We start from the raw sequence: 12,219 nt of genomic DNA on the forward strand, positions 1-12,219 counted from the left end.
ACCCCTCTAGATTTGTTGATTGGATATTGCGCATAACAATTGCGATTAAAATAGACATCGCAATACGAGCATATTGATATCTCCTAGTCTTGACAGTAGTAGGATATCGGTTCCAGCAGCGGTGGCAGTCTCCGGGAGGACCTCGGGCATCTGGATCGCAGTAATGGCATTCACACATCTGGCGCATATCATTGATTGGGTGTCTAATTGATGTCTCGAGTCAACCCGAAACGGATTTCCTCATGTGTTAATCTAATTTCATGCTGATCAACCTGAGCCAACCACTTGTTCGCAGACCAGCGCATCCGGCCTTAGTGACCCGGATGACAGCGCTCAGGTGATTTGCGCCGATTGACTTATCATGGGTTGATCTTGCATTTTTTGAAGATTTATAGCCCGTTTCTGAATGATATAGATTTGATTCTTCATTTAACGCATTTTTTTCCCTATCCTTGCGCTTCACTGATGAAAGCGTGGGTACATCAATTTCAGCAACTCTACTCTGGGTTCCGGCCATTATCTTTGCTGCGAAATGTATGGATGGACTTTTAGCGTCTGGTGTATCATATAATCAGACCCTGGAGGTTGCACCTGTCTGGGCAAGCTCTGTTTCGAGCCGAAAAAAAAAAAAAAAATAGAGTCAATCAACTAAACTCGCTGACTGCTGATTATCGCATAGAATCGGTGGAAGCCAAGCATTGGTTTAGCGTATGCGAACAAATCCTCTTGTACATCGCAAGAGGATATCAAAGGGAATTTGTCTCATTTCTTTTTACTTTCTTTCTAGAAATCCTTGCGACACCACTGCAGAGTATCCCTCATGATCCTACGCTTTCACAAGGTACATATTCGTTGCTTTGCAAGGTGACCACGACTATCCTTCTAATGCGCCGGAATGGGAAGCCTGCCTGATAAAACCGTTTTGTCTGCAACGCTAAATGCGCTGGCTCTGTATCTACTATCTATCAAACGTAACAGCTACTGCGACGATATTGTTTTCTTTCTATAAGGGTGCCCAATGAGCTAATCGCGCATTATCGAGCACGATGTATCGTATCTTCTCGTCTTAAAGTTGACGCTAAAGGTGGTGTGCGGCTTAACAGTCTTCTTGCGCACGACCAAGAGTCCAAGACATCACCACTCTGCTCTTTTCGGTTTGCGACAATGGGTCATCCTGTGCATTGCCGGTGCTAGGGTCTGACATCTCCGCTTATTACGAGATCGTTTTGCTTGCAAGAAATGGAGACCAATCTACGAAGTTACGTGCAAAGCTAAAGGCTAGCGAGGAGCGCACTGGGCGAATAATTCGATAGTTGCAGTCAGGCGCATATGCTTATGCGGATTTGGAACGTTGTTGTTGTCCATGACCAGTCGGAGGCACGCCAATCCAAATCATCTAAAACACTGATCATCCGAGAGGGGGCGGTTGGCGACCAAGGTCCGCTCAGAGTACCTTAGAAATGGGCTCACTGATCTCGCAAGAATATCGTCAGTCTTCCCCCCTCATTCTACCTCAAAATTGTGGATGTCGCAAAACTTTCGGAAAAGTCAACTGGTGAGTCGTCACTAAAGAGTGGATTCGGGCTTCCTGTTCGTCACCGCTGGTTTGCGCTGTACTGGTCCCGTTTTGTTTGCTCTTTTTGTGGCTTTTCGCGACAACCGGGTCGGATGAAAAAGAAAGATCGGCAGGTAGCAAGCAAAAATAGGTTAAAAGTCTTGAGATGCCCACGATCGCTGAACCCGAGACCGGTATAGACAGATGAAAACCGTTGAATTGATGCATTCTTTTTCTGAAGTGCCGTGGCGAGACCGGTGGAGCAGCAATAGTGAGGCGGAATTACCGGCTTGACTGGTCAAGACCTATCACGTGACCCCGTGTCGGCTTCGTGACGGGCCGGACCGAGGGACGCGTACAAGTGCGTCGGATGTAGAGTCATGATTTTTTGCAACCACAAACGCGAGCGCATATATAAAAGTAAGAAATATAATGTCGCATAAATGAATACTACTATGTCCTCAATTTGTGTTTCTGTTCATCTCGTTTTGGCGTGGTGGTGAGCGTGGTTCCATATCGGCAGTGCAGTGGTGGGACGCGACTAGTGATGTCATTTCCGATAACAAAAGAGATAAGTGGATGACTAAGCCAAAAAGAAACAGGCTAAGCCTAGAAAAGACTAGCTTTATTGATGGCGAGCAACCATGCCAAGCAATGCAAACAGACCAAACAAAACAGAGATCCCGCTTTCTGATTGGCTGGCCCCGTCGCTATGTTTCCTTGTTGGGTAATGTCAACAAACTTCCTTATTGATGGTTCCTCATCAACCTCAGGCATCTTCAATTGGAGTTTGCTATTCTTCTCCTTTCGTTTGTTAATGTCGACCACCCTTTCAACATTTAGCTTCGTCTTCTCCCTTCTGCTCTAGCATCTCTTATTGACCTTCAATCCATTGTAATCCCTTTTCTGCGCGTCCCATTCACATCAACTCATGGCTGCGGCTCTCTAAGAAAGTCAATATCACTTTCTCCAGCCTTCGAGGTCTGGTGTTTGGAAAACCCTCTAGGTGACTGAGCTGTCCATATCTCTTATTCCACAAGGACGGCAGCACTGGTATTTACATTCGTCAATCGACTCATCAAACGACATACCAACACATCTCTTTGCGATAGCCTCGATATAACTTCCAACAATGGATGCAAGGGTAAGTCAAACATGTTTCTATATCCTCGACTTTCACGCGTTACTGTACTATGCACCGATATCGCGTCATTCTTACTCGTCCACCTCCATCAAACATCTACGAGGCCACTGTCTACGTTTCATGACACGTCCTAGCTGCTGCTGCCCATTTTTTTCCCAGTTCCAATGCTAACTAACACGTTCGACCAACAGCCTCAGCGAATTCGCGTCCGCGGCGACGAGAATGCCCCAGTCGGTGCCCTTCCTACCAAGACCATTCACCAACGGAATAAATCTACTCCTGCTCTATCGGCTGCTCTACAAAACGGGGGTCTGAGAAATGCTGCCAAACGCACTGCCTTTGGTGATATTAGCAACATCCGGGCCAGCAAAGATGACAGTCATGTTGCTGGCAAGAACATCACCCTTGCAAAACCTGGCGTATCTGCTCAGGATAGGAAGGTTCATGCCCTCTCACAACCTGCCCAGCGCTCCGCATCTGTTATGGGCATCAAGACGATTCTAAATACTACGAGCAATATCAACGTCAAGCAAGTACTTGGAGATTCTCACAACAACACGGCAACCACGCGCAAATTACTCACTAAACGTAGTACCGTCGCGTCCAAGAAGCAGCAACTTTCAGTTGTCAGTGAAGTCAAGCCTAGTGTTAATGAACAGCCAGTATCGCGTGTCGACCATTCCCGTCTGCTTCTCGCGAAACCATTTGCTGGATTGGCTGACAGGAACGTCAACGAAACTGAAAAGAACTATTTTCACCCAGGTACTGAGATAACATCCGATGACACTATCGAACAGCCTGCCAGTGAGGACAATGACTCAGTGAACGCTGGCGTTGGAACTGTTGAGATTGTTGAAAAGGAGTCAGTTCATCAGGTAAAGCTGAAGGACAAAGAAGAGGACTCGGAAGAGTCGGTCAAAGAAGAGATCGCAAGCGTAGAGATCTCCGCAGAGGCTCGCAAATTGGATCATCATGCCCCACGCGGTTCCCTTGACCTAATCCATGTCCACTCTGGCCATGGAGCCGTAGCCTCGGAGCCGGAAGAATACTGGGATGACGACGAGGATGACAATGAAGAAGATGATGGTTATGTTACTGCGCGTTCCTATCGGTCTCGGAGCGAAAACACAACTGGAGGAGCAACTACTGTTCTCTTTCCCAAGTACAACACGAAGGCACGGCGAGAGATTGCTATGGCCAAGCAACTTGTCGAGGCCTCACGCACTACAGACGATATTGAGGATGAAATGTGGGACACGAGCATGGTGGCAGAGTATGGGGACGAAATCTTCGAGTACATGCGAGAGATGGAGGTGAGCTTCTTTGCTATCTCGGAGGTCTTATGTCATGCTAACTAGATAACTAGATCAGAATGCTACCGAATGCACATTACATGGACAATCAGGCAGAGATCCAATGGTCGATGCGCTCAGTTCTCATTGACTGGCTCGTGCAAGTTCACCATCGGTTCTCCCTATTGCCAGAGACGCTGTTTCTCTCGGTGAACTACATTGACCGATTTCTGTCATGCAAAATTGTCTCCTTGGGCAAACTCCAGCTGGTTGGAGCTACCGCCATCTTCATCGCAGCCAAGTATGAGGAGATCAATTGCCCTTCAGTTCACGAGATTGTTTACATGGTCGACAAGGGTTACTCTGCCGATGAGATCCTGAAGGCTGAACGCTTCATGCTTAGCATGTTGCAGTTTGAACTGGGGTGGCCGGGGCCAATGAGTTTCCTGCGAAGAATCAGCAAAGCAGATGATTATGATTTGGATACGCGTACCTTAGCCAAGTACTTCTTGGAGGTCACCATCATGGACGAACGCTTTGTTGGCAGCCCTCCAAGCTACACTGCTGCAGGCGCTCATTGTCTTGCTCGATTGATGCTCCACAAGGGAGACTGGTCTCACGCTCATGTGTACTATTCCAATTACACATATGCACAACTCTATCCACTTTTGCTTATTATCCTGGAGTGTTGTGAGAACCCTTCGAAGCATCACAACGCCATTTACGAAAAGTATGCGGACCGTCGATTCAAGCGATCCTCTGTGTTTGTTGAAGCTGAAATTGCCAAGGGCTTTCGCCTTCCAGACTCGTACAAGGGCAACGACCCTTTCGCCTAAACGTTGCATGTTGTGGTGCCCTTCAAGGAATCTCTATACTTTTGACCAACTGACGACTTCAATGTCAGGAGCGCCCTCAGCGAGTACTTTCTATGCGATACGACTATAATGGCGCAAAGGACGGCTTGGTGTTATTTCATGGAAAGCAAGGAGCAAGGGCACGGAGTTCTTAGGCGTTCGAAAATCGTTACACACCAGTACACGCGTCGGAGACTTTCCCTTCTTGTTTCATTTTTCTATGGGCATTTTAATCTTTTTATTTTATTGATGGAGTATGGTACAGGTATTGGAACTTTTATGGCATAATCTCTTTTTTTTCCTTTCCCCCTTTTTGCTACGCAACCATTCAGAGGGACCAAACATTCACTTTTCTTTTCTTTTTTGTCCATGCTCGCTTTAGATACCACTTTATCCTCCTTGGTCGTTTCTTTTGTACAAGCCCAAATCCCGTTTGTACTGAGATTCCTTGTCTCTTCTATTCAATGAGAACAAAGACTTCTATTGAATGTATCTGAGTATCAAGTAGATGCCAAGGAACAGGACTACGTCGACTCCCGGTGTTGGGAAATGCACTGAGTGTGCTGCTTTCTCATCCATTTGAGGGGCTTCGTAGTATTCTATCATATTCAAAAGCAAGAATTGATAGATACTTCATCATTGATCCAAACCATTATAGTCCACCAGCTTGGTTACCAGCTCAATGACCTTTGACTCAAGTTCTTCGCCTGCACGATTCAACGAAGAAGATGGATTATCTATTCTCGCTGCTAGAACATCATCCAGCATCATTCTCAAGCGGGAAATCAGAACGCCGATTCGTGCCCAGCCACGCAGTCGAAGCCAGCCATCTACGACCAGGCCGCGGCCCATAGTGTCTAGGATTATGGAGCCGGCAAATAGAAGGAGGGAGTAGGCGTTGAATGCTGTCAGTATCGTTAGTGCCGCCAATGGAGTTATGGAGAAGGAACGTACGAGTCAATTCCCGAATAAACACTTTACTCGTCTCCATCTTTGAGAAATAGCTGATATACATCGCATTCGCAAAATTCTGAGCTGAAAATAGCACGGAGCTTGGATGAATAAAGACTCGACCATTTTCAAGGTTGAAGTACTTGATTGTCCTTGCGTCCGGGTCTAGTTCGATTGTACCCGTCATTGAAGCTGTGTATTTTTTGTCTGGGAATTTGATTTGTGCTATTTGTGGGTTGAATGAGCCTGCAATCAAGGCTTGGAGAAGGGATGTATTGTTGCTGTTTCTGTCCCACTGATTTGATGATGCTGTACTATTTTTCTTGTAATCGATTGGTAGGATCCCTGCATCTTTTAGGGATGTGAGGAGTTGTGCACGGTTGGAGGATATTTCGCGGAGGGTTTGGTGGGATAAGAAGTTTTCGGAGCACCATGAGTTGCTTTGCCAGTATCCAGTTGACTTAGATCTCTCGGACCATTGTTGATATGCAGCAAGGTCCGTCAGGAGGTCGCCACCTCCACGTGAAAATGCCGCCCTAGCAGCGGTAGCCTCCTCACGCTTGTCACGAGGGGATACAAAGGGGCTCCTTGCAATGAGGATTGAGGCTATAGTGATGCATGCGTCTACACAGCCGAATATCGATCCGTATACCATCAGTTTTGCGCAGCGTAGATCTGCTGGAATCATCGACATGTGTCGTCCAAGTGCTGTCAGCTTGTTATTGTCCAGAGCGCCAATACTGTGTAAAAGACTCAGAGCACCTTCGACGGCTATTGTCTCTGGCGGTGTAAGAGTCTTTGCAAGGAAGTCTGCCGCATTCTGAATACTATTCATGGCCACAACGGAAAGACAAAGTTGTTCCAAGGGAACACGACGAATCTCAGGGTCAGGTCGCGGTGCCATGTTAGATTCAACGCTCCGCGTGAAAAGCTTGTAGCACTTTCCGGCCTTGACACGCCCAGCACGTCCACGGCGTTGTTTACAGGCGGCTTGAGACGCCCAAACTTCTTGTAACTTCACCACATTGTCCTTGGGATCGAAACTTGTTTCCTTGACTCGCCCAGTATCTATAACGGCAACAACGTCGTCGATAGTAATGGATGTTTCGGCGACGTTGGTGGCTGCAATGACCTTTCGTTTGCCTTTGGGGGCAGGATTGAATACCCGTTTCTGCTCTGCAGGTAGAAGAGATGCATGAAGGGGAAGAGCATGGAGATTCGGGACTGCTCTGATAGCATTAAGGCATCGGTCGATTTCCATAGTACCGGGTAAAAATATGAGAATACCGCCTGGATCATCTCCCAATTGGGAGTCTATATATCGGACGGTTGACACAATCAAGTCATAGTTGATACCAAATCCAAGGCTGCGGAGAGACTTTCCCAAAACCTGATCTTCTGTCACTTCTGCTGCATCATCGAGATCTGAGATCATGGATGCTCCTCTGTTGAACCCAGTCTGACGGAGAATGTCATCCACATAGTAATCTTCGACAGGGAACGTGCGTCCCGGTATATTCACGCGGCCAACGCGCGATGGGCCTCCGAAATACTGCATAAAAATATCTGCATCCAATGTGGCACTCATCAGAATGACCTTTAGATTTTCATGACGATTCAAAATATCTCGCAACAGAGCAAGGAGGAAATCGGTGTCAAGACTTCTCTCGTGGACTTCATCCACTACAACATGTGTAATGTCGACAAGCGATTTTGCGATATCGTCGCTCGATTCAGGGGAAGTTTGGAGCCTGCGAAGCAAAACACCCGTTGTCATAAAGGTAATCTTCGTCCTGCCGGATTTGACCTTGGAACCACCTCGAATGATATAACCGACTTCATCTCCGACAGTGGAACATCGCTCATCACTGACGCGATCTGCAAGACTAAGAGCTGAAATCCTCCTTGGCTGCGTACAAACGATGTTTGCGACATCTCCGATATCTCGTTTCAACAAGTCATCGAGGATGAATTGTACGGATTGAGTACTTTTACCGCTTCCAGTTTCTCCTGATATGATTGTAACTTGATACGTATTGACACACTGGATAATAGACTCCTGCATTGCCCAAGCAGGTAAGGATTGCCGTTGTCGATTCATCTTTATCTGAGCAGCCGACGTCTTCTTGGATTCCCAGTCTTTGCGCAACGTAATACCTAGTTGTGAGCTCGACTGTGCTCCAGAACTTACGGAATTCTTGCGCGCTGATCGGAGTGGTAGTTGTGTAGTAGCGGTGGGTTCCTTTACTGACTCACTAGGCGTAGTAGATATATCCCGCAACGGACCGGGACTCTCCACTATCCTAGGAAGATTCGTTTCCAGCCAATCTACTAGGCTGAATATCATCTGTGTTCCTATCAAGTCTTCAGTTGCATATCGGATAGCCTGACGGACGGCACTTAATCGAATATATGCTGGAAGACCATTTGAGAGAACCGAAATAATTGGCGGATGAGTTGGATATGATATTGTGGGTTTTTGAAATCGGAACGAAACTAGTTCTTCCATATTCGGCACCTCTCCTTGGATTTCACATACTATCTTGGAAACTCTTTTGTACCGATCTCCGAAGATAGCTTCCAAGGTGACAGCTTCTTCAGCCCAGGCGTCTTCTTGCTCGTCTTCTTCGGTCGAGGCACTTTGTGAAATGTGTTGAGTTATGGTCATTTGAAGTTTTTCAGCCGCTAACGCTTCGTTTCCACCTGCGTTATCGAGAGTTCTTGCACATAATTCAGAGGGATAGCCAGCTGCCGCGAGACGTTTGATTTTTGACTCTCGTACAAGGTCCCCGCTCGCTAGAGAAATGCCAGCCGAATAACCTTCTGGCAGGCTCCAACTAGGCAAGTCATCCTCTGGCACGTATAACAAAAGCCATTCCAGCACTTCTTCGCGATCCTTGCATTCGGCAACCGCTTCTTTAACATGGCTTCGACGGAAGCCCACTTGAGAGAGGTCATCAATGATTGCCTTGCGCTGAGGTTCAGGTATAGTCACTCCGTATGGATTCCAAACGGTTTTATATCTTAGGAGATCTTCGATATCACGTCGTATTTTGGTTCCGAGTTCGATTTTCGGCGCTTGCGACCAGCCTTTCCCACTTTTCCTCTCCTCTAAACCACCTGAGCTCAAAGCTCCGTCTTCTTTGGCCTTTGCCTGTAGTTTTTGTTGCTCTGTTTTCTTTTTCTCCATATCTGCAGCTGCAGCATCACGCTGTTGTTTCACCAAGAATGGGTCGGCTTCGTACATCCACGCTTTGCCCTCGGCGGTTGCTTCGGCTTTCAGCGCAGGGAAATCATCTTTCCATAGCTTTCGGTAATCAGGTGGCAGCATCAATGACATGTTCCTCATATTACAGACCCGGTAAAGAGCGTATATAGCTGCGAAATGTCTTGCCTCTAAGGCGGTAGGTCGTGCGCCGAGATCTCTTCGGGCTGGAGGCAGTTGCATCGAAGGTAGAGTGACTTTTTCTTTCGTCTTGGGGTCTACCTTGCTCAAAATGACTGAGGAAACAAACCCTTTCGCGGATTGAGTCTGCGGTATACCATGGCCGGTTAATAGCCGTAGCAGCAACAAAAGCTTAGGACTCTCATACCATTGTATATTCTGGTTTCTCCCACTTCTGCTTCTGGCAATGCTCTGAGAGCAGATTTACCGGGAGCTTGCCCGTCCACGATGCGCCACCAATAATCTGCTTAACTGTAGGCTTCTTAGCCTCCCCTTCGTTCTGCTGCGCGTTCGCAGTTTGGGCAGATTTTTCGGCGGCAGCTTTTGCCTGCTTGGTCCCTGGTTTCGGTCCTCCTCCACGGGCATTGCCCTTTGATTTGGGACCCATTATGTAGCAAATTAAATGCCACGTCCAATGATACCCGTGGAGAGGCCTGATGACAGCATCTGGCCGTTCAGATCTTGAATCTACCGAAGAGTTCAGGCAGTCTTAACTTCCGACAGTGCGATATAAGTTCTGTCCCGCACTAGACCGGGTCGGGACAGCTACTGCGGATCCACCTTAAATCTAGTCCTTGCTCTGTACAACTCCAACGTCAGAATTATTTTACAGCGAACTACAACCTGGTCCCTTCAAAGGAAATCTGTTCGACAGCACCGGTCAAGACGACTCATATGAAATTGCTCTGAACATGACTTCAGACTCGGAGCTACCTGAGACCCCGCCTGTAACAGAAGCAGGGATAGAGCAGACTACAGAAAAGCCAGGAAAGCGAAATGCGTGTAATGCCACCACTATATAGTGCCAACTAATATGACCTAACGCTGACTCCCAGTTACCGAATTAATGACTTCCAAGGACAAAAAATCGAAACAGACCGAACCTCAAAAACCCAAAAAGCATATGTTTAACCCGTCGAGAAACGCTTTAGGGCTTTATATTGAGCGACCGGAATCATACCCTGCATCTGTCGTTGTCTACTACAACGATGACTTTGTCGCAATTCATGATTTATATCCGAAATCATCCCTACATCTACTATTGCTCCCGCGCGACGCGAACAAATTCTACCAACACCCGTTCGATGCTTTTGAGGATATTGAGTTTCTACATAAGGTTCAGGAGGAAGTCAAAAAGCTACGTACATTAGCAGCTCAGGAATTACGACGAAGATACGGAAAATACTCGTTGCAGGAAAAGGCGCGTCGAGAGGCTATGGAACAAGATCCACCGCCTGACGAATTACCTCCCGGACGAGATTGGGAGAAAGAGATAATGACGGGGATTCACGCGCACCCATCCATGAATCATTTGCATATCCATGTCATGTCCGTGGATCGACACAGTGACCGGCTAAAACACCGTAAACATTACAATAGCTTTTCAACCCCGTTCTTTATTGATATCAAGGACTTCCCGCTGGCTGCAGATGACGTGCGGCGTCATCCAACTAGGGAAGGCTACTTGAATCGCGATTTTCTATGTTGGCGATGTTCTCGAAACTTTGGGAATAAATTCCAGCAACTCAAGCAGCATCTCGAGGAAGAATATGAAGAATGGAAAAAATTATAGGCTTGTGGGCATGTGTGACTCATCGTACGTATAAATTCACATTTTTCTATATTTCGACCGAACGATATGTCCAGTCAGATAGAAGGCAACATAAAATTGCCACGAAGGTTTGAATTGTATAATACAACACTTCTGAAAGTAATTGGGCCCTTCATATTCCCTATCTCGTGTCGTCGCATTTCCAGCGAACCATCAACACGATCCTGGGTCTCGTGAAGAGCGTATGTAGCACATCGGCAGGAACAGTTCAATAATACCACAGCAGTCAAGCTGTAGACGCTACTGCAATTGAACCGAAATATTGGTGCTCTAAGCACGGGACTTGGATCGTGCGCCTTTGACCTTACGAGCCTCAGGCTTCTGGATGTGGTGGGCAGGGATCCAATCGGAATTGTAGGCAGTGGTGGGCACAGCGGCAGCATCAGGAGAAGGGACATCCAGGTCTGTCTTCTTGACGATAGCCTTCTTGGACTCACGGCCACGTCGCTTTTGAGGAAAGTAGGGGGCAATCCAAACGGTGTAGAAGAAGTAGAAGATACCCACGAAGAAGGCGAGGATGAAGAAATAGAGGAAGATGCTTTTTGGCAAGTTAGTTACCGTATGGTACATATCACTAAAGATAAGGGAAGACCTACATCTGAGGGTCAAAAATGCTAGTCTCTGGCTCAACGACGCTGACAGTTCCATTGAAAGCCTGGATGGTGAAGAACTGGGTGACGTTCTTGCTGACAACAGAGATCAAGTTCAATCGGAGGTCCTGAGGGTGCATTTCAGTCGTGAGACTGTAGGGCAGGGTCTGGGTTTCTCCCGCTGGGATCTGGACCCCATAGTTCGTCGCAGAAAGATTGCGAACGTTTCGGGAAGGCTCATCCAGAGTCGCAAGGCTTCCTCCCACAAAGTTGACGGTGATGGGAACGTCTTCTTCGTTGGTGAAAGCTAGCAAGGCCTGTGTAGGCTGCCCATTGACAAGCTTGATGCCAAAGATCTCCGATGAAGGGAATGATGCTTGCACGGAGACAGCTAGAGATGGCGCAGGGGCAGCTTCATCGGCGGAAGTTTCCTATACGTAATAAGCCGAAGTTAGTCCTAGGAAAGATAGCATAAGAGAAAGAGCGCATTGGAGACTCACGGCTGCGAGGCATCCCTGGAAGAGCGTCTGTAGCGAGAAGAGAGCGAGGGAAAGGAGAGCGAAGCGACCCATGGTGTCAATGGCAAGTCTGCGAGAGACTTTGGCGATGCAGCAGAACCCAAAAGATAAGACGATAAGAGAAGCAAGCGACCCGTGAGAGAAACAAAAGAAAGAAATATCAAGATAAGTGACAATTGGACTGAAGATGAGGAGAGAAGGCCTGTAGAGTTGATGGGTTGCCTTTTTCTCCACGTATGCCTCTTTGGCGCCAGCTGC

At 47.4% G+C, this 12,219-nt stretch overlaps 4 protein-coding genes across 4 annotated transcripts; 2 read left to right on the top strand and 2 right to left on the bottom strand.

Moving 5' to 3' along the window:
* Window positions 1–2,687: 2,687 nt before the first annotated feature.
* Window positions 2,688–4,827, top strand: TSTA_053990 (G2/mitotic-specific cyclin (Clb3), putative; the record flags this gene model as incomplete). The annotated part of the gene is made up of 3 exons (XM_002486954.1): window positions 2,688–2,699; window positions 2,891–4,012; window positions 4,066–4,827. The coding sequence occupies 3 exons, from the start codon at window positions 2,688–2,690 to the stop codon at window positions 4,825–4,827; spliced, it is 1,896 nt and encodes a 631-aa protein (XP_002486999.1).
* On the bottom strand, window positions 4,713–9,629 carry TSTA_054000 (DEAD/DEAH box helicase, putative; the record flags this gene model as incomplete). Its single annotated transcript, XM_002486955.1, has 3 exons — window positions 4,713–5,750; window positions 5,800–9,328; window positions 9,390–9,629. The coding sequence occupies 3 exons, from the start codon at window positions 9,627–9,629 to the stop codon at window positions 5,482–5,484; spliced, it is 4,038 nt and encodes a 1,345-aa protein (XP_002487000.1). The 3' UTR covers window positions 4,713–5,481.
* Window positions 9,630–9,933: 304 nt separating this feature from the next.
* On the top strand, window positions 9,934–10,814 carry TSTA_054010 (uncharacterized protein; the record flags this gene model as incomplete). The annotated part of the gene is made up of 2 exons (XM_002486956.1): window positions 9,934–10,024; window positions 10,078–10,814. 2 exons carry the CDS (start codon window positions 9,934–9,936, stop codon window positions 10,812–10,814), a joined length of 828 nt encoding a protein of 275 aa, XP_002487001.1.
* TSTA_054020 (translocon-associated protein, alpha subunit, putative) lies at window positions 10,374–12,167 on the bottom strand. The gene is made up of 3 exons (XM_002486957.1): window positions 11,944–12,167; window positions 11,450–11,874; window positions 10,374–11,391 (listed from the first exon to the last, which is right to left on the bottom strand). The coding sequence occupies exons 1-3, from the start codon at window positions 12,013–12,015 to the stop codon at window positions 11,124–11,126; spliced, it is 765 nt and encodes a 254-aa protein (XP_002487002.1). The 5' UTR covers window positions 12,016–12,167; the 3' UTR covers window positions 10,374–11,123.
* Window positions 12,168–12,219: the final 52 nt, after the last annotated feature.

This window comes from Talaromyces stipitatus, genomic scaffold (assembly GCF_000003125.1).
Source record: "Talaromyces stipitatus ATCC 10500 scf_1105507295487 genomic scaffold, whole genome shotgun sequence".
Taxonomy (NCBI): domain Eukaryota; kingdom Fungi; phylum Ascomycota; class Eurotiomycetes; order Eurotiales; family Trichocomaceae; genus Talaromyces; species Talaromyces stipitatus.

What these genes read in the sequence shown, in the direction of transcription:
- TSTA_054020 (XM_002486957.1), bottom strand. Translation starts at nt 12,015, where the DNA reads ATGGGTCGCTTCGCTCTCCTTTCCCTCGCTCTCTTCTCGCTACAGACG. An exon ending in TCCAGGGATGCCTCGCAGCC is followed by an intron (nt 11,875 to 11,943) that starts GTGAGTCTCCAA and finishes TATTACGTATAG; the next exon opens with GAAACTTCCGCCGATGAAGC. An exon ending in AGCATTTTTGACCCTCAGAT is followed by an intron (nt 11,392 to 11,449) that starts GTAGGTCTTCCC and finishes CTTGCCAAAAAG; the next exon opens with CATCTTCCTCTATTTCTTCA.